This window comes from Stegostoma tigrinum, chromosome 11, assembly GCF_030684315.1.
Source record: "Stegostoma tigrinum isolate sSteTig4 chromosome 11, sSteTig4.hap1, whole genome shotgun sequence".
Taxonomy (NCBI): domain Eukaryota; kingdom Metazoa; phylum Chordata; class Chondrichthyes; order Orectolobiformes; family Stegostomatidae; genus Stegostoma; species Stegostoma tigrinum.
Window position 1 is genome coordinate 26,046,888 of NC_081364.1, and position 22,179 is coordinate 26,069,066.

At 42.0% G+C, this 22,179-nt stretch overlaps 1 protein-coding gene across 3 annotated transcripts in view; it reads right to left on the reverse strand.

Moving 5' to 3' along the window:
* iqsec1b (IQ motif and Sec7 domain ArfGEF 1b) overlaps positions 1 to 8,673 on the reverse strand; it is a 427,454-nt gene extending 418,781 nt beyond the window's left edge. For all 3 annotated transcript variants that reach the window (XM_048547583.2, XM_048547582.2, XM_048547588.2), the window contains exon 1: positions 8,211 to 8,673. In XM_048547583.2, the coding sequence (XP_048403540.1) occupies positions 8,211 to 8,464 (254 nt within the window). In that variant the 5' untranslated portion in view covers positions 8,465 to 8,673. The remainder of the gene's footprint in view (positions 1 to 8,210) is intronic.
* Positions 8,674 to 22,179: the final 13,506 nt, after the last annotated feature.

Sequence of the window (22,179 nt, forward strand, 5' to 3'; positions counted from 1 at the left end):
TGTGATGCTGCTTGGCCTGCTGTGTTCATCCAGCTCCACACTTTGTTATCCAGAATATCACTTATGGTTTTTTTCCCTTCCAAAATTCAGTAAGTAAAAGTGTTTGGCTACATCCATTTCTCATCTACGTGCTTCCCCTTGACAGCATCTTCCAAAAATATTGCATTTTCCCTACTTTGTTTACTGAATGAGCCCAAATGCCCAAGTATTGAGAAAAATCAAATCATCTTCAGTCTCTGCTCCAAACTCAGCTCAACTATTAACTCCATTGCATTCTTTGGGTGATAATCTAAGATGAATCAGACTGTTCGCGAACTTGGTGTCACTTTGAGCCAGTGAGTCAAGTTTCCAAACTCATCTGTACAATTGATCAAACTGCTTATTTCCACTCAAAGTATCACCCAGCCTTATCTGCTGCTACCACCCTCATCCATGTCTTCATCATCGAGACTGATTATTCTAGTGCACTCCTGGTTTTCCTCTCACATTGTATCTTATATAAATCTGACCTCTTTCTAATGTGCGCTGTCCTATTCTCCCAGCACCCATATACTCCTGGACAGGCACTGAATCCCAGTCAAGCAACTTTTCTCATTTATTAAAATTCACAATGTTGTTTTCATAGTCCATGACTTAAATTTTTCCTAGCTTTGTAATTTATTCCAGCAGGTAAAATTTTGCTCAGTTCTTGCCTGTTGAGAATAGGCAGTCTTAATTTCAAGCACTGTTGGTCACTGGAATGACATTTAAAAGACACTGTATCCACGGACAAATGCAGCAAGTTTCTCATCGTTCTTGAAAATATATTGACTGTCGAAAAGCTAGTGCTAAAAAGGTTAAAAATTTAACAAAAGGACCACAAAATCCACCATAACATTTCCTAACACGCATCACATTTCTAGATTTTAACCATTCTCCCCCTCCCCCCAAAATTTCTACACAAAGTTACATGTATGGACTACATACTCAAAACAGACTTCATAAAACCCATGAACAAAAAAGTGTAAATAAATACTATTGTACAATTTGATATTCCTTCAACAGCTGCAAATAAGCCATCTCAGGAAATGGGATGAAAAAGTGTCATCCAATGGTGTTGAGTGGTTTATAGCCTGCACTCAAACAAAAAAGATGCAGCAGTACATTTTGAACATGGCAATGCAAGCAATTCCACAGTGTTAAAGTAAACTGCGAGGACAATCTGGCCTGCAACGACACTGGAGAAGTAAAAAAGTTAATTTAAGTTGAACAAAAGTATTGATATGCAGAAGCATGGCATATAATTATTTTGTTTCATGATCAAACGTAAGTTGTACTGATAGCCGAAACATAACTATGTTTGTTTGCTTGCTGTTCCCCAAAAATACATCAGCATTTCAAATCTGGAATTGGCATCTTAAGCCTTTTCTCAGATCACATTCAGAGTAAAAAATTGTAACAGATATGAGCAAACATGCAAATGGCATATTATCAGCCTGCATGTTATAAACGCATTGTTATAATGACTTCAGTTATACCATGATCAATGTAGACATGCTCAGAGAATGACAACTCAGGTAAGCAATGTAGTGAAATGAGGAAAATAGAATAGGAACCAAAAAGCTCAGCCAAAAAATATGGTCACTAAAATGGCAGTCTAAGCCAGAGGATTGGGGGTTGAAGGGAGTGAAAGAGTACTGTGAAAGGCACAGACACCAGTGATGAGTTAAGGAAGTAAGGAAGTTGGATTAATGTGGAATTCTCAAACAGTGACAACAAATACGGATGGCCGTGACCAACCAAGATGAGAATGATCAATTATAGTGCTGGCGGACCCAGAGGCAACACAAGTCAGCAAGCAGGGAGAATATAGTGCAAAATAGGATACAGGCAGATTTTTCAGATGAATTCAAATTTAAATGAGGATCAAAGATTGCCTCCCTGCCAACAGATGAGGGTGTCAGCAGCAAATATACTCTGTCAGGGCAGACACGTGCAATGCTGCAGAAGTAGCGTAAGCAGGTCTTTGTGACAAGAGAGGTTATGGTATCAGAAACTGAGGTGAATCTAGTAATAAAGCCACAGTTGCAATAATAAGTGCAATAAAATTGACTCACTTAAGTTCCATAAATGGGCCCACTTCTTCATTGGCTAACATTCTGCCAAGTCCTCAATTGGTCCTTGATTACAGTATAAAGAGGCATTTAAAAAAGGCAATAATGGAGCCCGGCAAGGCATGTAAATAAGAGATGAGTGCTGGAAGTGGTGGACGTTACTGATCAGGAAATATGGGTTCAGTGTAGAAGAGTTCCAAATATGAAATCAACCTGAAGATAAAGCTCCAATTTTGGACTGCCACCTCTCAAATATTGCAATCCAAAGTCAAACTTCACAAAACATTAGAAGGTCCAACACATGCACTGGAATTTTGTACCTTTAACGTCAACGTTTTCTCAAAAAGCAAAATAAAAAATTAATGATACCAAAAGACAGAAGGTGGAAACAAGAGGTCAAGATGAGGAAAACAAGATCACAGAATGATGAGGGGCTGGGTGGGCTTATGCACAACCCAATAATTAAAAATCAAATCAGAAATGCATAAGGTTACATTTATTTGTTTCTGCTATATCCAGGATGGAATTACTACAACACATCATCTAGCTAGAGTACTTTCGTCAGCTCAACTATACTTTCAAGGGCACCTCAAGATTAGTAACAAATGCTGACCCAGCAAAGAAAAAATAAAACAATATTCCATGAACAAAAAAAGTATTGTGGCATAACAAATACACAAACTTCAAAAGTAATCTGCTTGTTGAAGTTATTACAGACATCTGAAGTCAAGTCAGATTGAAGAAAACAGGTGGTTTCAGATCTATTGCTTATTTTCACAACTGAGAACCTTTGAAACACTTATCCCAAAATCTTCCAGATAACCTATCCATTTCCTTTAGCTAACCATGGAAAGTCACTTTTCCTAGATTTGTTTTAGAGTTTGAGATTTACTATCAAAACAAGTTCAAGATGCATTACTGACATTTTGCACACATTGCTTTGGGTTTTGAGTGAGAATTTCAGTTGTCTTAAGAAAAATCTGCATCTAAGATGTGATGTAAAGAAGTAATTCACCATTTTTTTGTACAATAACAAATGAAAACTACATTGACCACCCATTTTATCCTTCTGCTGCTTCCAAAAAGGTAAGTAAGGATGAAGTTTAGCTCATCCAGTCAAAACTGAAATGTTGGAGTTGTTGAGATAACAAGGTGCAGAGCTGGATGAACACAGCAGGCCAAGCATCATCATAGGAGCACAAAAGCTGATGTTTCAGGCCTAGGCACTTCTTCAGAAAATCTGATGAAGGGTCTAGGCCTGAAACATCAGCTTTTGTGCTCCTAAGATGCTGCTATGTTCATCCAGCTCTACACCTTGTTATCTCAGATTCTCCAGCATCTGCAGTTCCCATTATCTCTGCTGGAGTTGTTGGTTGGTTTGTTCACTGAGCTGATAAACATTTGCATGCACATGTTTAACCTCCCTTCTAGGTGACATTGTCAGTGTTGTGTAGCTTCTGTCACCAAGCAACAACTCCATCCGCAACTTGAGCTACACATCTTCACTAAAACATTTGCAATCATTCAGTTTTTAATTAGTTTATACAGAAGCAAAAATATACAGCAAACTAAGTGTAATGTTATCTTATTACAGGACGTTTCTCAAGAGAAGAATTTTAAAAGGCCATTCCAGTTCCTTCAAAACCATTTTTGCCTGATAAATGAGTACGCATCAAAAGACCTCCAAAAGCAGTTTGTATAGATTCACCTCATTCAAAACCAGACTGGCAAATCAGTCTCAGAGATAATGGGAACTGCAGATGCTGGAGATTCCAAGATAATAAAATGTGAGGCTGGATGAACACAGCAGGCCAAGCAGCATCTCAGGAGCACAAAAGCTGACGTTTCGGGCCTAGACCCTTCATCAGAGAGGGGGATGGGAGGAGGGAACTGGAATAAATAGGGAGAGAGGGGGAGGCGGACCGAAGATGGAGAGTAAAGAAGATAGGTGGAGAGGGTGCAGGTGGGGAGGTAGGGAGGGGATAGGTCAGTCCAGGGAAGACGGACAGGTCAAGGAGGTGGGATGAGGTTAGTAGGTAGCTGGGGGTGCGGCTTGGGGTGGGAGGAAGGGATGGGTGAGAGGAAGAACCGGTTAGGGAGGCAGAGACAGGTTGGACTGGTTTTGGGATGCAGTGGGTGGAGGGGAAGAGCTGGGCTGGTTGTGTGGTGCAGTGGGGGGAGGGGATGAACTGGGCTGGTTTAGGGATGCAGTAGGGGAAGGGGAGATTTTGAAACTGGTGAAGTCCACATTGATACCATTGGGCTGCAGGGTTCCCAAGCGGAATCTCCCCTTCCCCTACTGCATCCCTAAACCAGAAATGGTCCTAAGATTTGCTTTCTAGCTGCTTATCTTCTCCAGCTTAAAACACACTCACACAATCAGTTTGAAACAGCAAAAAAAAACTTGCATTGAAAACTACAAAAAATTTTTTTAACTCAATCTGTTTTAAAATTAGTAATACAACCGAGATTGTTGCTCAGTTTCTATCCCAGTGATGGCCCACTTTTAAAATTTGTTCAGCCTTATGACAGTTCTTCCCTCTTGCTCTCTTCTTAGCCTAGGTCAAAAAGCACTTGCAAAGTATATTTCAAGAGGCATCCTATCTCAATGTGCCTAGTTTCAGATTAAATAAATAGATTTTCAATTAATTTGATGACAGGTTATCATCACACTGGCTAAATAGTCCCAAAATAAAAACTCAAATTGAAATTGTACACCAAGATACCACCAAAATGAGGACATATGCATCAAAAGTGATTTAAAGCCCATAGTAAATTTTGATCATGTATAATAAGTCAACAAATTGCCTGGGAACACACCAAAGACCACAAAAGGTTGAGGCGAGAAATGGTAGCCCAAACTGATTCAAATAATGAAGAAAGGTCACACATGTAAAGACATTAACACTTCGTTTCCCAACAGATAGACCTAGACCAGTTAAGATTTTCAGCATCTGCAATTCTTTGTTTATATCATAGTCATGGAGCTAAACAGCATGGAAACAGACCCTTTGGTCAACCTCGTCTATGCTGACCAGACATCCCAAATTCATCTAGTCCCATTTGCCAATATTTAGCCCTTATCCCTCTAACCCTTCCTAGTCATATACCCAGCCAGATGCCTTTTAAATATGCAGTAATTATACCAGCCTCCAAAACCTCCTCAGGCAGCTCATTCTATACATACACCACTGTGTGAAAGAGGTGCCCCTCTGGACCCTTTTAAATCTTTCCCCTTTCACCTTAAACCTATGCCCTCTAGTTTTGGACTCTACTACCCGGGGGGGGGGGGGGGGTGCGGGGAGAGCCTTGGCTATCCCAGGTCCTTCGTAATTTTATTAACCTCTTTAATGTCACCTCTCAGCCTCTGATGCTCCAGGAAAAACAGCCCCAGCCTATTCAGCCTGTCCCCATAGCTCAAACCCTCCAACCCTGGCAACATCCTTGTTAATCTTTTCTGGACCCTTTCAAGTTTCACAACATCCTTCTATAGTAGGGAGACCAGAATTGAATACAGCATTCCAAAAGTGGCCTAACTCATATCCTGCACAGCTGCACATGACCTCCCAACTCCTTTACTCAATGCACTGACCAATAAAGGCAAGCATACCAAACACCTTCTTCACTATCCTGTCTACCTGCAACTCTACTTTCAAGGAACTATGGAACCGAGTCTGCAAGGTCTCATTGTTAAGCAACATGTCTTATCATCTGGTTAAGAGGCTGGTTTGATGGGCCAAATGGGATTTGGCATGATTTGCAGAAGAGAAAGAACGCTATCAAGAAAACAGCATATTTACAAAATTAGGAAAAAGGGTTAGATTAATTGTCAGAAAACCTCCATGTATAACTATTAGCTCCCTTACATCAATAGCTGGCCAGATGAAAGATTAGCCCACAACACAATGGATCACAACGACTCAAATCTACTGCACGAAAAAAATGAACGATGACAATCTCCAGTCCGAGGCAAAGCTGTAGATGCATGGCAGTGCCAGCTGCTGGCAAGCACATCTTTCTGCCTGATAGTGGAAAATAGCAATGCCAGTGAAGGCAAAGAAATCAGTATTGGCACTTTCTAGCCTCAAGATTAGCTCGCGGTGACACAAATGATGGGGGGGGCGGGGGGGGGCGGGGAGAAGAGGCGGGAGAGAAAAAAAGCAACACCACACAAAAAAATACTGAGTCGTATATGAATTAAAAAGATCCAATCAATACCAAATCACAAATAAAGTTGCATTGTAACCTAATACCACAGCAAACAGAGTAATACAATGCATACAACCTTCACAGATCGAGGCAGCCTTCCCTAATAAAAGGATATTAAAGCCAACCTTTACCTCAGGCTTTTTTAAAAATTACTTGAAGGTGGCATTAGCTGCACCAAGACATTTTGATAATAACCATATATAGTTGTGCCCTTTAATATCAGAACATTATAATGGCAGCTTTAATTTGTACTCTCCAGTTCTATTTCTTCACCGTCATGTATCGATTTCTCTCAGTACCAAGGGATACATGTTCCGCCAGCGGTTATGCGTGCACAGGTACCTTCCCTTTCGGTTTTGCGTGATCAGTTGACAAACAAAAACAGTGCTGGGGCTAACAAAACCCTTCAATAAAAAAAATGTGCAGACTCACTTTATTTAAAAAGGAAATCACAGTTTTCAAGAAAAAAAACCATGAGTCACTGGGAAATTTTAAGAAAAGTTTGAAATATTATAAACACTGAAGGATGTGCGTCGTGGTGTGTTTACACTGAGTGACAACCAAAAATTATTCCATCGTAAATCTTCAGCAGTTATGAGGTCACTGACACCTTGTTATTTCATTCGTCAAAACACTAAAACACATAACCCTCGAGTGTACTTCCCTACAAAATACAAGGGTTTTCTCTACCCCCGAAGGCACCAGATATCGGAAAAGTCAACGCTATTGCTCCATTTTGGAGAGTTTAGATACTAAATATAGCATGGATTATGGATTAAGTAAATCGACTTATCAGAATGCTAGGATACCACAGATGTTATCGGGTATCCGACCAGTTTCACTGAAGCGGTCTTTCACTCGACAGTATCCATGACTCTGTCAGTCCTCCCAGCGCTCGAATAAAGATCGTTGCATTTTTGAAATGCTTCATAAACTAGTGCCACGCTACTCTGTTAGGTTTTGACTTCGACATTACGCATATTGGCTCCATTTATTCCTTTCGTGGCATGCAAAAGAAGAAAACACTAATTTGAATACATCCTCTCCCCTTTAGGGTTCACCTAAAACGCCCGTGATAGAAAATGACAGATTTGTTGCTCGAATTGAAATGATTTCTATCTTTAATCTCGTTTCAAGGGGGAAAATAGTTGGGCAACTGAGTTGAGGTTCCTATAATCGTCTAGGTTAAGAAGGACAATTTCGACTTTACACGCTTGGCTATTTGTTTTGGGGGTGGGGTAAGGTGAGGAAATAAGGCTCCTACTTTAAAAAGGAGAGACTGAAGCTTTCGCGGTGGCAATAATTAGGTTCGCTTTTGAAGCTTTCCACATCCGCGTAAGCATCGCGCTTCAAACGCCAGTAAATGAATGAAAGCAGCAGTCCTATAATAAAATGCAGTACTGCACTTTCTGCAGCTGCTTCCGAAATGATAATTAAAGTCAAAAACAATGGGCATAGCTATTTGATCACTCCATTCCTGAAATCACTGCAAATGCATTTAAAAAACCATACTAGAAAGAATATTCAAGTCTTAAAAAAAAAACTCAGCTTTCTACGGAGCTTGGCGCATACAGTGCGTTTTTACCCGAGTGCCTTATATCTGCTCCCATTCAACTTGAATGAGCGCATGCTGCTCCGTTCCTGCTCATTTCTTTTATACACGCTTGGGATATTAGTGTAGCTTGCCTTTTTTTGTGGCAGGATTAACGAAAGCCCACACTACACGGCAAATAACGATAGCTCCTCTATCAACGGGACACCTACACTTGAGAATTACAACTTGTAACCTTAGGCAGCCCGTTAAGATGCGCAAAAATTGCAGTCTGAGGCCCCGGGATAACGGCTAACGCTTGGCAAATGTAACGGCATCGGACAGTGAACCCGGAGTAGAGCATCAACAGATCTTACTTTTCTTGTTTTAAATCCTCTTTAATTGATGCCAGAGGCGTGTAGCTGGTGCTCTGCAAGCGGCAAGTGGCCAGATGCCGCTGCTGCTCCTCTTTGAGAGAGCCGTTCTCCTTCCACAGCTCGGCCACTTGCTGCTCCAGCTCCTCGATGCGCTTCTTCTGGTTCTCCAGCAACTCTTGCTGGGTCTCGATTATATTATTCAGCTCCTTTAGATATTCCACGGCTCGGTTGGGGTTCTCCGCCGCGCCTTCCATGGCGGAGAAGCGCCAGTCCGTTCGGAATCCGCTCAGAGTCTAACCCCGCGCAGTGAGAAAGACGCGAACCTCCCCTCCCCAGCTGCTTGCCGCCATTGTTTGTTATTACACTGAGGGGAATGAGTGAGTGAGTGAATGAACGGGTGGCTAGAGGTTTGGCTACAGCCGCATGCCGTCCAGCTGAGCTCAATGTTCATCACACGTACCGCCTCAACGTGCCTTCCACCAGCCACCCTTCATTCAGGGAAAAGCACTTAAAAGGGCAATAGCCCCCACCCCCGAATCGTATCTCTCAATGTGACCCTTTCCTGTCGTCTTTAAGCTAGAATGTGAAAGAGAGTCCAGGCCTGGAAAGGACTAGCTCAAACTTCATTTTTATTTGGAATTCTAACTCTCAGTGGGCCCCACTAAATTGTGCTGTTGGGGTGAAGAACATCGCCAAGACAGCGGGAGCTGAGAGAGTGAAACTCCCGCAAACCATGTACACGTTTGCAAGCTTTTGTTCTGTAACCTATTAAATCATTCAAAAATTCAATTTCATAAAATGCACCATAAAGCTTGTAACTGCGAGAGGTTTCTCGCAAAAATCGCCGTTAAAGACAAATTAAAGAGACTCCCGTGATCCTAAAAAGCTTTGCCATTTAAGTAATTTTGCAATTAATTTAAACACAAATAAATAGCAATAAAATAATACTTTTCTTTAGTAATACCGGTTGTGTGATTCATATTGTTCAGGATACTTCAAGGAAAGCTATATTGCCTTCTTCTGAGGCAATCCCTCCACACTTGGGATAATTTTCTTCCGGTCTGGAGTTTTGGGTCCTGAATTAACTAAGCGAACTAATGGATCTGTACAACCTCCCACAGATGGTGTTGACGGTGTTTGAGGGGGGGGTGGTTTCGGATGCTGCTTCCACTGTTTGTGCTTGGACTCGACCTGGACCTGTCAGAGACGCTTGAAATCGTTAGTATCTTCCAGAACAATTCTTCTCTGGCGTGGTGGCCTTCGAATTGAAATTCCCATCTGTCAATGGGATTGCTGTATTTTGTTCAGAGAGACTTGGAGGACACCCTTGAAGCCTTTCCTCTGACCTTTGGGGAAACCACTTGCTGAGACAAAATTCAGAGTGGAGAGCTTGTTTTGGAAATTATGTGTCTGCCATACAGATAATGTGGCTTGCCCAATGCAGCTGACTGACGTCAATGCCTTGATGTTAACAAGGTGTAGAGCTGGATGAAGACAGCAGGCCAGGCAGCAACAGAGGAGCAGGAAAACTGACTGTTTCGGGTTTGGACCCTCCCGACCTGAAACGTCAGCTTTCCTGCACCTCTGATGCTGCTTGGCCTGCTGTGTTCATCCAGCTCTACACCTTGTTATCTCAGACTCCAGCATTGGCAGTTCCTACTATCTCTGAATGCCTTGACGTTGACCTGAGGGAGACACCAATACTGGAATGCCTACCCTGCCAAAGAATTTACAGAAACATCATGGGTGATATTTCCCTGATTTGAGGTGTATGCATCTTCGATGAGGAGGTAGGTAGCACTCCTACCATATAGAATTAATGACAGAGAATTAACAGCTACCTGGGAGAGCAGTTAAAGTCTTTACTTAACATCTTATCTGAAATAACACTGCACTTTCTCAATACTATACTTGAGTGTAAGCCTGGATTTTGTATTTAACTCTCAACTCAAGAACCTGAACCTAAAACATCCTAACGAAAGGTGAATGTGCTACCACTGCCTTAATTGGGAGTGGGGGTGGGCACCAGCAAAGTGTTTTGCAAAGAGGATGGAGTACTTTGCCTCAGTGGAAAATGAGCAAAAAGGAATTGAATTAGTATATGAAAAGGAAATAAATACATTAAATAGAGAACAGCAGAAAAAGTCTCTAAAAGTCAAAAATTCATTTTGCCATTCTTCACAAACAACTAATACCAAGAATATTGAAATGATTTGCTGTAAGTTTTACTTATGTGATGGTACAGAACTTGGGTGCAGCTGAAAAACAAAACTGCTGCCAAAACTTGTCATCTTGCACTCATTAGGACAGATGCAAAAATACCACCATTGCAATGAGAGCAACATTTAGTCTCGATGAGAAAGGATTCTAATTTATTGGCAATCAAATCTGATTGGACAAGGTGTTGTCATGGAGATTGCACCAGAGATGTTTTGTACCCCATGCTTTTGCTTAATTTAGAAAAGGCTTGATGCCTGGACAAGTTTTGTTTGTAGAGGATCAGTCTCTGCATATGAACATTTGTAGTTTCTATGAAATGAAATAATCTTAAATTGGTTTTTAGTCTAATTCTTAGCAGTTGGGGTTGTTCAACAAGTGCTGGTCAATAATGGAATCACATCTAATATTAGGCATTATTTTATGAATTTTACAAGTTGTGGGTTGCTTGACTACAGGCAGTACTCTGCCTATTTCAAACAGTCAAAGGGAAGTGTTTCAGAGATAGTAGGAACTGCAGATGCTGGAGAATCTGAGATAACAAAGTGTAGAGCTGGATGAACACAGCAGGCCAAGCAGCAGCAGAGGAGTAGGAAAGCTGACATTTCAGGCCTAGACACTTCCTCAGAAATGGGAGAGGGGAAGGGGGTCCTGAAATAAATAGGGAGACAGTGGGAGGCTGATAGAAGATGGATACAGGAGACGATAGGTGGAGAGGAGACAGACAAGTCCAAAGAGACAGGGACGGAGCCAGTAAAGATGAGTGTAAGTTTTTCGAGGTAGAGAGGAGATAGGTCAGTCCAGGGAGGACAGACAGATCAAGGGGGCAGGATGAGGTTAGTAGGTAAGAGATGGGGGTGGGACTTGAGGTGGGAGGAAGGACAGGTTAGGGAGGCGGGGATGAGCTGGGCTGGTTTTGGTATGCAGTAGGGTGAGAGGAGATTTTGAAGCTTGTGACATCCACATTGATACCACTAGGCTGCAGATTTCCCCCCTTAACCCCATAAGTGATCGAGAATGCCCTCAAACTTGTCTCCCGCATATCCCGCAACTCATCCCTCACACCCCCTCCCCACAATAAAAACCAAAACAGAATCCCCCTCATCTTCACATACCACCCCACCAACCTCCGGATCCAACGCATCACTCTCCGACACCTCTGTCATCTGCAATCTGACCCCACCACCAAAGACATTTTTCCCTCCCCACCCTTTTCTGCCTTCCAGAGGGACCACTCTGTCTGTGACTCCCTTGTCCGCTCCACCCTCCCCTCCAGCCCCACCACACATGGCACTTCTTCCCTGCAACCGCAGGAAATGCGACACCTGCACCTACACCTCATCCCTCACCCCCATCCCAGGCCCCAAGATGACTTTCCATATCAAGCAGATGTTCACCTGCACATCTGTCAATGTGGTATACTGTATCCACTGTTCCCGTCGAGGCCTCCTCTACACTGGGGAAACCAAGCGGAGGCTTGGAGACTGCTTTGCAGAACACCTACGCTCGGTTCGCAATAAACAACTGCACCTCCCAGTTCCGAACCATTTTCAACTCCCCCTCCCATTCCTCAGACGACATGTCCATCCTGGTCCTCCTGCAGTGCCGCAATGATGCTATCCGAAGGTTGCAGGAACAGCAACTCATATTCCGCTTGGGAACCCTGCAGCCTAATGGTATCAATGTGGACTTCACAAGATTCAAAATCTCTCCTCCCCCTACTGCATCCCAAAACCAGCCCAGCTATTCCCCGCCTCCCTAACCTGTCCTTCCTCCCACCTAACCCTCTTCCCACCTCGAGCCCCAACCCCATCTTCTACCTCCTAACCTCATCCCGCCCCCTTGACCTATCTGTCTTCCCTGGACTGACCTATTTTTTTTACCAAATTTTCTCTTTAACCATTCGGTCTCCTATCCACCTATCTTCTCCTCTATCCATCTTCTATCCACTTGCCCCTCTCTGCCCTATTTATTTTAGAACTCCCTTCCCCTGCCCCATTTCTGAAGCAGGGTCTAGGCCAGAAACATCAGCTTTCCTGCTTCTGTGATGCTGCTTCGCCTGCTGTGTTCATCCAGCTCTACTCCTTGTTAGCTTAAAGGGAAGTGTTTAATATGATCTGCCAATCTTTGGAGAGCAACTTGGATCATACTGGCATTGAAATTCACACATATATTATTCATGCATGTTATAGGCAGAACATCCTTTGGGCTTTTGGCATGTTGCTAATGGTGGAGACTACTTGTATTGCTAGTTAAACCAGTGGCTGATATTTTTGAAATACTTAGTCGTCCTGTGTAATTTGAGGTAGCCTAGTCTCTCTTTGAGTCCGAAAGTGACAGTTTAGGCTCATGCATGAGTTTGTGCATGACAAAGCTAGCAATAATCTGATCAGGGTAGCCATTATCTTAGAGAAAAACTTTGATACTCCTTTTTGGCATCAGGCTTGGGTCATAAACAAGCTTGAGATTTTTGCCAACCTGATGCCTGTTAAATGTAATTGTTTATCTTTGTGTCTTGGTGATTCATTATTGAAAATCGAAGGTATTTCCTGCTTTGACCAGGATCATGTATTTCAACATCATTCCAGAACAAAATACTTCATAAAAAGAAGTTGAGTAAGTGAAAAGTGATTTACTACATTGGAATTAGGAAATGATTTTATTCATTGAACGTCTGTGTTTGATGAATAATCTGTTCAGTTTAGCCATTCACATGCTTGAAATTAACTGTGTAGATAAAAGTTAAAAACAGAATGTATAACAGTGTTCCTATTTTGATCACTTGTTCCACACTAAAATAATTAAAACAAAGTTATAGGAAAAAATGCTATTGTTCACTGTACTGTCTGCAAAACAATCCCTCTTCAAATAACGAAGTTTATTTTGGATACTACTTAAAATTGTTCAAAAGCAAATTATTGTGCTAAATTTACACATAATGTTACAAACACTTTGCAGGTGAGGCAGCTTTTGTGAAGAGAACATCAGGGTAAAATTTCTTTACTCCCTCTCCCTGCTAATTTGCCCACCTCATCCACTGCCTCTGTACTTGTTTAGAAACAATTACATCCATAATATTTTCCTCTACTAATGATTAATGTGTTCCATTCTACACTGATAATGTCTGCTATGTTGAGTATTCCCATCATTTTCTGTTCTTATTTCATAATTGTTCTAGTGGACACTTTTAAGTGCATTTATACTCACAGCGCATCTCAGCTTTGAAGATTGCAGTATGATTCTTGAATTGGCCCTTCACAAGAAAGCAATGTGAAATGCCCACAAGGGGAAACTGTCTGACACTGTATGGGTTTTACACTACATGATGTGTTAGATCAAAATATACTTTAGAACTGTTTATGCAATCTATAGTGTTATGGAGCGGAGATCGAACCCCTCTGATAATTAAAACTGAAACACCCAGAGAAGCTTGCCTTGTCTTGTAATCTTTCTAAAAGAAATGGGGAAGATGGTAGAACCTGCCTTTCACCTCACACTCTGTTGTAAAGAACATAGAACAGTACAGCACAGAACAGCCCTTCAGCCCATGATGTTGTATGCAAGTATGCACCCTCAAATTTCTGTGACCATATGCATGCCCAGCAGTCTCTTAAATATCCCCAATGACCTTGCTTCCACAACTGCTGCTGGCAACGCATTCCATGCTCTCACAACTCTGTGTAAAGAACCCGCCTCTGACGTCCCCTCTATACTTTCCTCCAACCAGCTTGAAACTATGACCCCTCATGTTAGCCATTTCTGCCCTGGGAAATAGTCTCTGGCTATCAACTCTATCTATGCCTCTCATTATCTTGTATACCTCAATTAGGTCCCCTCTCCTCCTCCTTTTCTCCAATGAAGAAAGTCTGAGCTCAGTCAACCTCTCTTCATAAGATAAGCCCTCCAGTCCAGGCAGCATCCTGGTAAACCTCCTCTGAACCCTCTCCAAAGCATCCACATCTTTCCTATAATAGGGCGACCAGAACTGGACACAGTATTCCAAGTACGGGCTAACCAAAGTTTTATAGAGCTGCAACAAGATCTCATGACTCTTAAACTCAATCCCTCTGCTAATGAAAGCCAAAACACCATATGCTTTCTTAACAACCCTGTCCACTTGCGTGGCCATTTTAAGGGATCTATTTATCTGCACACCAAGATCCCGCTGTTCCTCCACACTGCCAAGAATCCTATCCTTAATCCTGTACTCAGCTTTCAAATTCGACCTTCCAAAATGCATCACCTCGCATTTATCCAGGGTGAACTCCATCTGCCACCTCTCAGCCCATCTCTGTATTCTGTTATAAACAGTAGAGGCCCAAGGACAGAGCCCTGTGGAACACCACTCACCACTGACTTCCAGACAGAATATTTTCCTTCTACTACCACTCGCTGTCTTCTGTTGGCCAGCTAATTCTGTATCCAGACAGCTAAGTTCCCCTGTATCCCATTCCTCCTGACCTTCTGAATGAGCCTACCATGGGGAACCTTATCAAATGCCTTACTGAAGTCCATATACACCACATCCACAGCTCAACCCTCATCAACGTTTTTAGTCACATCCTCAAAGAACTCGATAAGGTTTGTGAGGCATGACCTGCCCCTCACAAAGCCGTGTTGACTGCATTTAATCAAGCCATGCTCTTCCAGATGGTCATAAATCCTATCCCTCAGAATCCTTTCTAACACCTTGCAGACGACAGACGTCAGACTTACTGGTCTGTAAATTGCCGGGGATTTCCCTATTTCCTTTCTTGAAGAGAGGAATTACATTTGCCTCTCTCCAGTCCTCAGGTACAACTCCAGTGGAGAGCGCGGATGCAAAGATCTTTGCAAGTGGCGAAGCAATTGCATTTCTCGTTTCCCAAAGCAGCCGAGGACAAATCTGGTCCAGGCCTAGCGACTTGTCAATCTTAATGTTTGACAAAATTTTCAGCACATCAGCTTCCTCTATCTCTATCCATTCCAGCATGCACACCTGCTCTTCAAAGGTTTCATTCACTACAAAGTTCATTTCTTTCGTAAAGACAGAAGGAAAAAACTCATTTAGGGCTTCCCCTACCTCCTCAGACTCCACACACAAGTTCCCTATGCTATCCCTGATCGGCCCTACTCTCTTTGACCATTCTCTTATTCCTCACATAAGTGTAAAATGCCTTTGTGTTCTCCCTAATCCGTTCTGCCAAGCCTTTTTCGTGCCCCCTCCTGGCTCTCAGACCATTTTTGAGCTTCTTCCTCGCCTGCCTGTAATCCTCTAGAGCTGAGCTTGACCCTAGCTTCCTCCACCTTATGTAAGCTACCTTCTTCCTTTTGACGAGAAGCTCCACCGCTCTCGTCATCCAAGGTTCCTTTATCTTACCCCTTCTTGCCTGTCTCAGAGGGACATATTTATTCATCACTCACAATAACTGTTCCTTAAACAGTCTCCACATGTCTATAGTGCCTTTACCATGAAACAATTGCTCCCAGTCCATGCTTCCGAAGAAGATGTTAAATGGAAGAAATCCCTGATACTCACTTTATAAACAACAAGTAACAATTTATTTATCTAACTCTAACAGTAAACAAGACATACTAAGAAACTGAACAATTCCCCCTTAACTATTCACTATTCCTGAACAGAACAAAATTCTAATGACATGCTGATCAAATAAATACAAGTCCCACTTGTATAAACCAAAGTAACTAGGAAAATAACTTAAAAGTTAAACTCTCAAAACTACAATCAGAATGCATCGTCCGGAATGTTCCCTGCCTCTTCTGCTATTCTTCAGTCAGGAATTCTTTCTTCAAATCCTTGTCAGGAATATTAGCTAAGAGTGCCATTGTACTTTTAGATGGTGCTTAGTCAAAGAGCTTAAAGATTTCTGTGAGAGCTAGAGTTTAACTGATGGCAATTTGCTCTCACCATGATTTTCAAAATCCTCTTCTTATATACCCCCGATGACCTGTCAATTTTCTTATTCTAGAATTGATCTGAGGCTGTCAACACTATCAGATCTAATTTAATTGGGTTATAGTATCTAGGGCCTAGTTTAAATTAATTTTCTGATATTTAAGCTAGTTGCCTTAATGTCAAAACAAACCTAGGTTGCAGACCATACAGCCAATTGCTAGGACAATGTTTCAATTTCTGAACCATATGTGCATCTGCAGCTGCTTGCAGACTTTTTTTTTAAGTCTCCAAGCTTAGGAAAGCACATCGTCTGTTAAAGGGACCACAAACTCTTAATCTAACAGCCTACCTTCTAATTCAAAAGCACTGAACCCAATGTCATAACAGCAGCTTTACCTCAATTTTTTTAAGCTTACTTGGTGTTGGTTTTACATGTTTAGAAAGTCATAGTTATAATGAGAGTCATAAAGCACGGAATCTCTATTTTACTCGCTGAATTATTATATTTTAAACAGTGGAAGGGTGCTCTGAATTTTGCATGTATATTTGCAGGAGCTCTGTCTGCTGTATACATTCCAATATGGGACAGAAACAAAGTACTGGCCACAATTTTAACTCTAGGTCAGTTATGGACAGCTGAGTTTTCATTTCTGATAAGCAATACCAAAAAAGACCACCAATCTCATGATTCAGAGAACACTGGAGCAGCAAGCTGTGGAATATTTATGGGCCCACCAGAACTATAAACAGTAGCAACCTTGAGGTTGGACATTTCCCTGAATGATCTCTGACAATTACTTTTTTAAAAAACTCTTTTGTAAGCAAAAAAAAATGCATTAAGCCACCTTGAAATCTATCAAACTTCATTGTTAAATACAAAAACAAAACTGGCTGGAAATACTCAGTAGGCCTGGCAGTATATGTGGAGAGAAAGCAGAATTAATGTTTTGGGTCTCCTCTTTGCAAAACATTAACTCTACTTTCTCTCCACAGGCACTGCCAGGCCACCTGAGTTTTTCCAGCAATTTTTGTTCTTCCAGCATCCACAGTTCTTTTCTTTGCTAACATTATGAAGTATATCTTCGAAAACAGTGCAAATTCACAATGCTTTTCTAACTCTTCTCTACATCGGCTAGACTATTCTTGACAACTATGGATGGCCTACATACTTGACAATTCTTCTGAATATGAACCCTCTCATGTTACATCACTCCCAAGCATCAGCCTACAAAGTTGGCAAGCTGCTGGGTTAGAGTTTGGTAGAGTCTGTGCATGATGATGCAGTACTGACAGGGAGTGCCCAGTAGGCAGCGCAAGGGTAAAGTCCTTACCTACTGCTACTGAGGAGGACAGAGTTAAGGATCTTGAACATCCAGAAATGGAAAGAAAACTATTTGCCTCATATAAACAGATGCAAAATGTTCAAGGAAATTTTGCAAAGGCAGGTTAGCACAGTTTAGTTGAAGGTTTACAGGAATCTACCTCCAATTTAAGAGATAGAACACCTTGCATGCCACAAGCACTCTGCAGTCTACAATACATTAGACAGTGTGGCCACTACCACCTTGGACTAAGTTTGTGGAGTAGGTCGATAGAAGCCTACGAGGAAATAGTCATGTCCTACAGTCCTCACTCCTGCAGAACAGTGGACTGGGTCAGCCAAATAAGGGTGGTAGTGATATACCAGAATCAGTATGTGTTGATCTCTCAGAGACTTGGATTCAGTACATTTGTTCCATCATCACCTTCCATAATAGTGGTTGAAATCCAGCTGTAGCTGAGCTGCTGCCATTTGTATGTTCAAACATGCATAAGTTGCCAACCACAGTCATCTCAGAGGATGTCCACACGAGCAAAGGCATCCTTCCATCAGCTCTGCTGCTGCCATTAGGGAGGATTTTGAAGGAATAGAAAAATTAGCAAAATTATTGAAAAGAAGCTATGGGTTAGATTTAATGCTGCCCACCTCAGCAGAAAACATGGCACCTGAGCCTACAATTGCAGGAGAGGCACATGCCAGTCTCCTGCCAATGGCTAAAAAACTCCTCTGATTAAATTTTAGGGTGGAGGAGGTTGACATAAGATTCCTGGCTGGCAGTGATAAGTAGTCAATGAGTTCAATTAATGAGACAATTGACACCTGTTGTTACTGGACCTGCTCTAATTCATTAAATAATGGCTGCACAACATTCCTGAGCCTTGGGTGGCACTGAAAACACTTTTGCTCTGCCAGTGTCCTCTCAAAGGGTGTTGGGAGGGCAAAGGAGTCTCTCATTGTCGGTGTTGATTAAGGGACATGGTATAACGATAGGACCTGTTGAAATTCACCACCTGTTCTTGCCTTGGCCTTCTTCTCTCATGGCACACAATGCTTTCTCAATCACTTTTGGCCTGGACTCCCACGATGGAACAGGGTTTCTGGTGAGTGCATTACTAACAACTGCTGCTGCTCCTAGTGCTACTAACAGTAATGGTCTCTGATTGGTCAGCAGCTCTCAGCAGGTGATACTTGAATCACTGGGCCTTCCATATTTGGGGGAACCTGACCAGTTATGCCTGAAGAGCATTTGTAACCATCAGAATTGACATGGGTACCTTGTCAGCTCTCCAACAAGTGGGTGAGAACAATGTTCTTCTGACCAACTTCTAAGTGTGGCTTGACCACTTTGGTGTTAAAATGTGAATTCATTTTACTTTAAACAAATTCATCTTCTTTTCCACATTTGAGAGTCTGTTGTAGGATCTTTAGACATTGCATATTTTTTGTCCACTAATTATAGCGGTTGGCTGAATGTCTTGACAGCTCTTAACAGGGGGAATAGTAAAGGGAGGAACTGATTGTCACTTGTTTTGTAAATGAATTTAGTGGTTCAATGAAGGCATACTCACAAACTTCTGGCCCCAATGAATTGTGCTGCCTCCCTTCCTGTTATTTCTCACCTTTGTCAAATCTATGCCTCATCAAATTTTGCTTCAGCCATTCCTTCACCTCCAACAGTTATTGCATTGCCATTCTGTGCGGAATGGGGCACACAACTTGATATCACTGACTTCATCTGGGGCAAATTTGTTAGTCGTCACAGTAGTCAAGGCACTTAAGGCCAGAATGGCCATAAATGTGTTATAATACTGCTGGTAGTCACAAAACTAACATTGTCTGACATTCCTGGAATAGGCAGAGATAGATGTATTGCAGGAATAAAGCACTGTGGCAGCTGGCAGTAAAATTGCAACAAATTTGCATGATTCTTTGGCAATGATCATGCATTAGTTGGACATTGATGGATGACATTCTTCCTATTGAGAAAAGCTCCTGGCTCATCCTCTGATCCTCTGATAGCTATATGTGGGCAGTTAATGATGCCCTATGCAGCCACTGCCAAAAATCCCCGAGCTCTCTCTTTCTAGCTGTTGAGAAGGTAATGTACTGTTTGGTGCTGCTAAAGGAAGGGCTTTGCTGATCTATTTAAAGCAGCTGTTAACTGCAGACTAAAGATGCAGATGGTATCTTTGTAGCAGTTAGGATATAGCCGGAGGTGAAAAATACAGGGAAATGATGACTCTCAAAGCCACTAGCAATGCATAGCAGAAGATCCTGATGCAGTCATCTTGACAGATGTAGAACACTCTTGCTGCTGAAGCTAATCCTCTTGATACACAGCTAACAGCGTGAAGCTGGATGAACACAGCAGGCCAAGCAGCATCCTAGGAGCACAAAAGCTGATGTTTCGGGCCCAGACCCTTCATCAGAGAGGGCCTTTGATAAAGGGTCTAGGCCTGAAACGTCAGCTTTTGTGCTCCTAGGATGCTGCTTGGCCTGCTGTGTTCATCCAGCTTCACGCTTTGTTATCTTGGATTCTCCATCATTTGCAGTTCCCATTACCTCTTGATACACAAGTCTACCCAAGTGTCCAAAGCAATAAATCTTCGATTACAGACTCTGTGGATTGGGCAAAGGTTTCTCTGGGCAGACATCTCACCTGATGTATCCTAACAAGCTCAGCAGCTGCTCGGATATAGCAAGAACTGCAGATGCCGGAGTCAGATAACAGTGTGGAGCTGGAGGAACACAACAGGCCAGGCAGCATCAGAGGAGCAGAAAAATTGACATTGCAGGTCAAGACCCTTCTTTCTTGTCTTTGTTGCATTTCCTGCGCCACTAATGTTGTTCCACCAACTGTTCAACCACTTCCAGATGAGATAACACACAAAAACACCCATGATTTGGATGACTAAGGCAATAAATAAAACAATCTAAAAGGTCTGAAATAGATTAATCTAAAAAGCATTAAATCCGATTAATCATTTCACAGCATGTGGGAATCATTAGCTAGGTCAGTACTCATTGCCAATCCCTAATTGCCCTTGAGAAGGTAATGATGAGCCACCTTATTGAACTGCTGAAGTCCATCTTTATTAAAGGTGAGTAGTGTTGATTTAAGGTATCCTGCAGGTTGAAGTATTGAGATGAAAGCCTTGATTTGAAATCTGGCAACTGGGAAATGCCAATGGAGCTGAGGCCTTATCTATTTTATTTCCTTATTTTAGTTCCAACACTGTTCCTTACTGTAGACCAACAGTTTTAACAAGATGGCTGGCAGTTCAAAATCTGCTTGTGAAACTAAGGAGGCGAGGGACACAGGATAATGAACCTCACCATAAAATTAATGGCAGTCAGGGACTCCAGTAACCAATGCCACAGTGTGAGTTAAGAGACAAACTAGGGCTCGGAGCACTAAGGTACGATGCGATGGGTGGCCTGTGGAGACCATGCCTGCTGTTCTTAGCCTACAAGAAATTTGGAGAGAAGTAACACTTTAAAAATGAAGTTGGCCTCTTTTGGGACTGACCTGTAACTTCCGCTTGCTTTCCTTAAGGTTAGGCACCAGGTTTACCTCCCTCTGAGTTCTCACAAAAATCATATTGTGGCACTAATTACATCACCAGGCTGCAACCTTTAAATTGAAATTAGTTTTTTTTGCACGCTGGCCTTCAAAAATCAGAAGTTGAGTAGGAACGGCCAGTAATTAATTTTGGTCTGATCTTACCCCTTCTTATTTGCTATTCTCATTAACAAGGGCAATTAAAATGAAGCCTGGAGTCTGTTGAGGAAAGAAACTGAAATTTCAATGAAACTTCCCATTTTGACTTCTCACCTGCTCCATTCCTGGTTGGTAGGTTAGGCTGACATCATGGCTACATGCTGAGACAAGAAGTTGCAATAAAGCACTTGATACCATGTCAACTGCAAATATCAGTGTGAAAAATGAATATATCTGACATAATCTTCAAAAAATGGATAAGCCTACTTTTAAAAATATGTTTTGCTGGCCGCAGCATTCACAATATATTTTCTTTGTATGTACCGTTTCTGTTTTCCTGACTTCATTTCGATTCACGAATACCATTCTGCCTTGTATGAACTGACCATGGGGAGCAAAACACATCATGTCTCACGTTTTAAAACACTGATGAATGATAAAAGGCATACAAATAGTCCTGGGAATCTCTTATAGTGTCTTTTTGTCCTGTTTTAGTCTGAGCTCTAAGTGTGCGCTATTTCTTAGCAAGGAAGACAAGAAGCAACTTGCCTGAGTGCTCCTCTAACTTTGACTTTTCACCAGTCGCAAAGAGATTTGGATTATCATGAATGTCCATTTTTAATGATTTCCCCACTCTTGGCTTTTGGGAAAAAATGAACCAAATCAAACTAGTCTAACAATCAAGTACAATGAGATGCCAATTTGGAGAGAGGGCTGAACAAAGGAATGGAACACCAGAAACTTAGTTTCTAGGCCTTAGAAATCAGCACTTGCAAATTGTTTCCTCACTTTGAAGTTCAGCATGTACTGTATA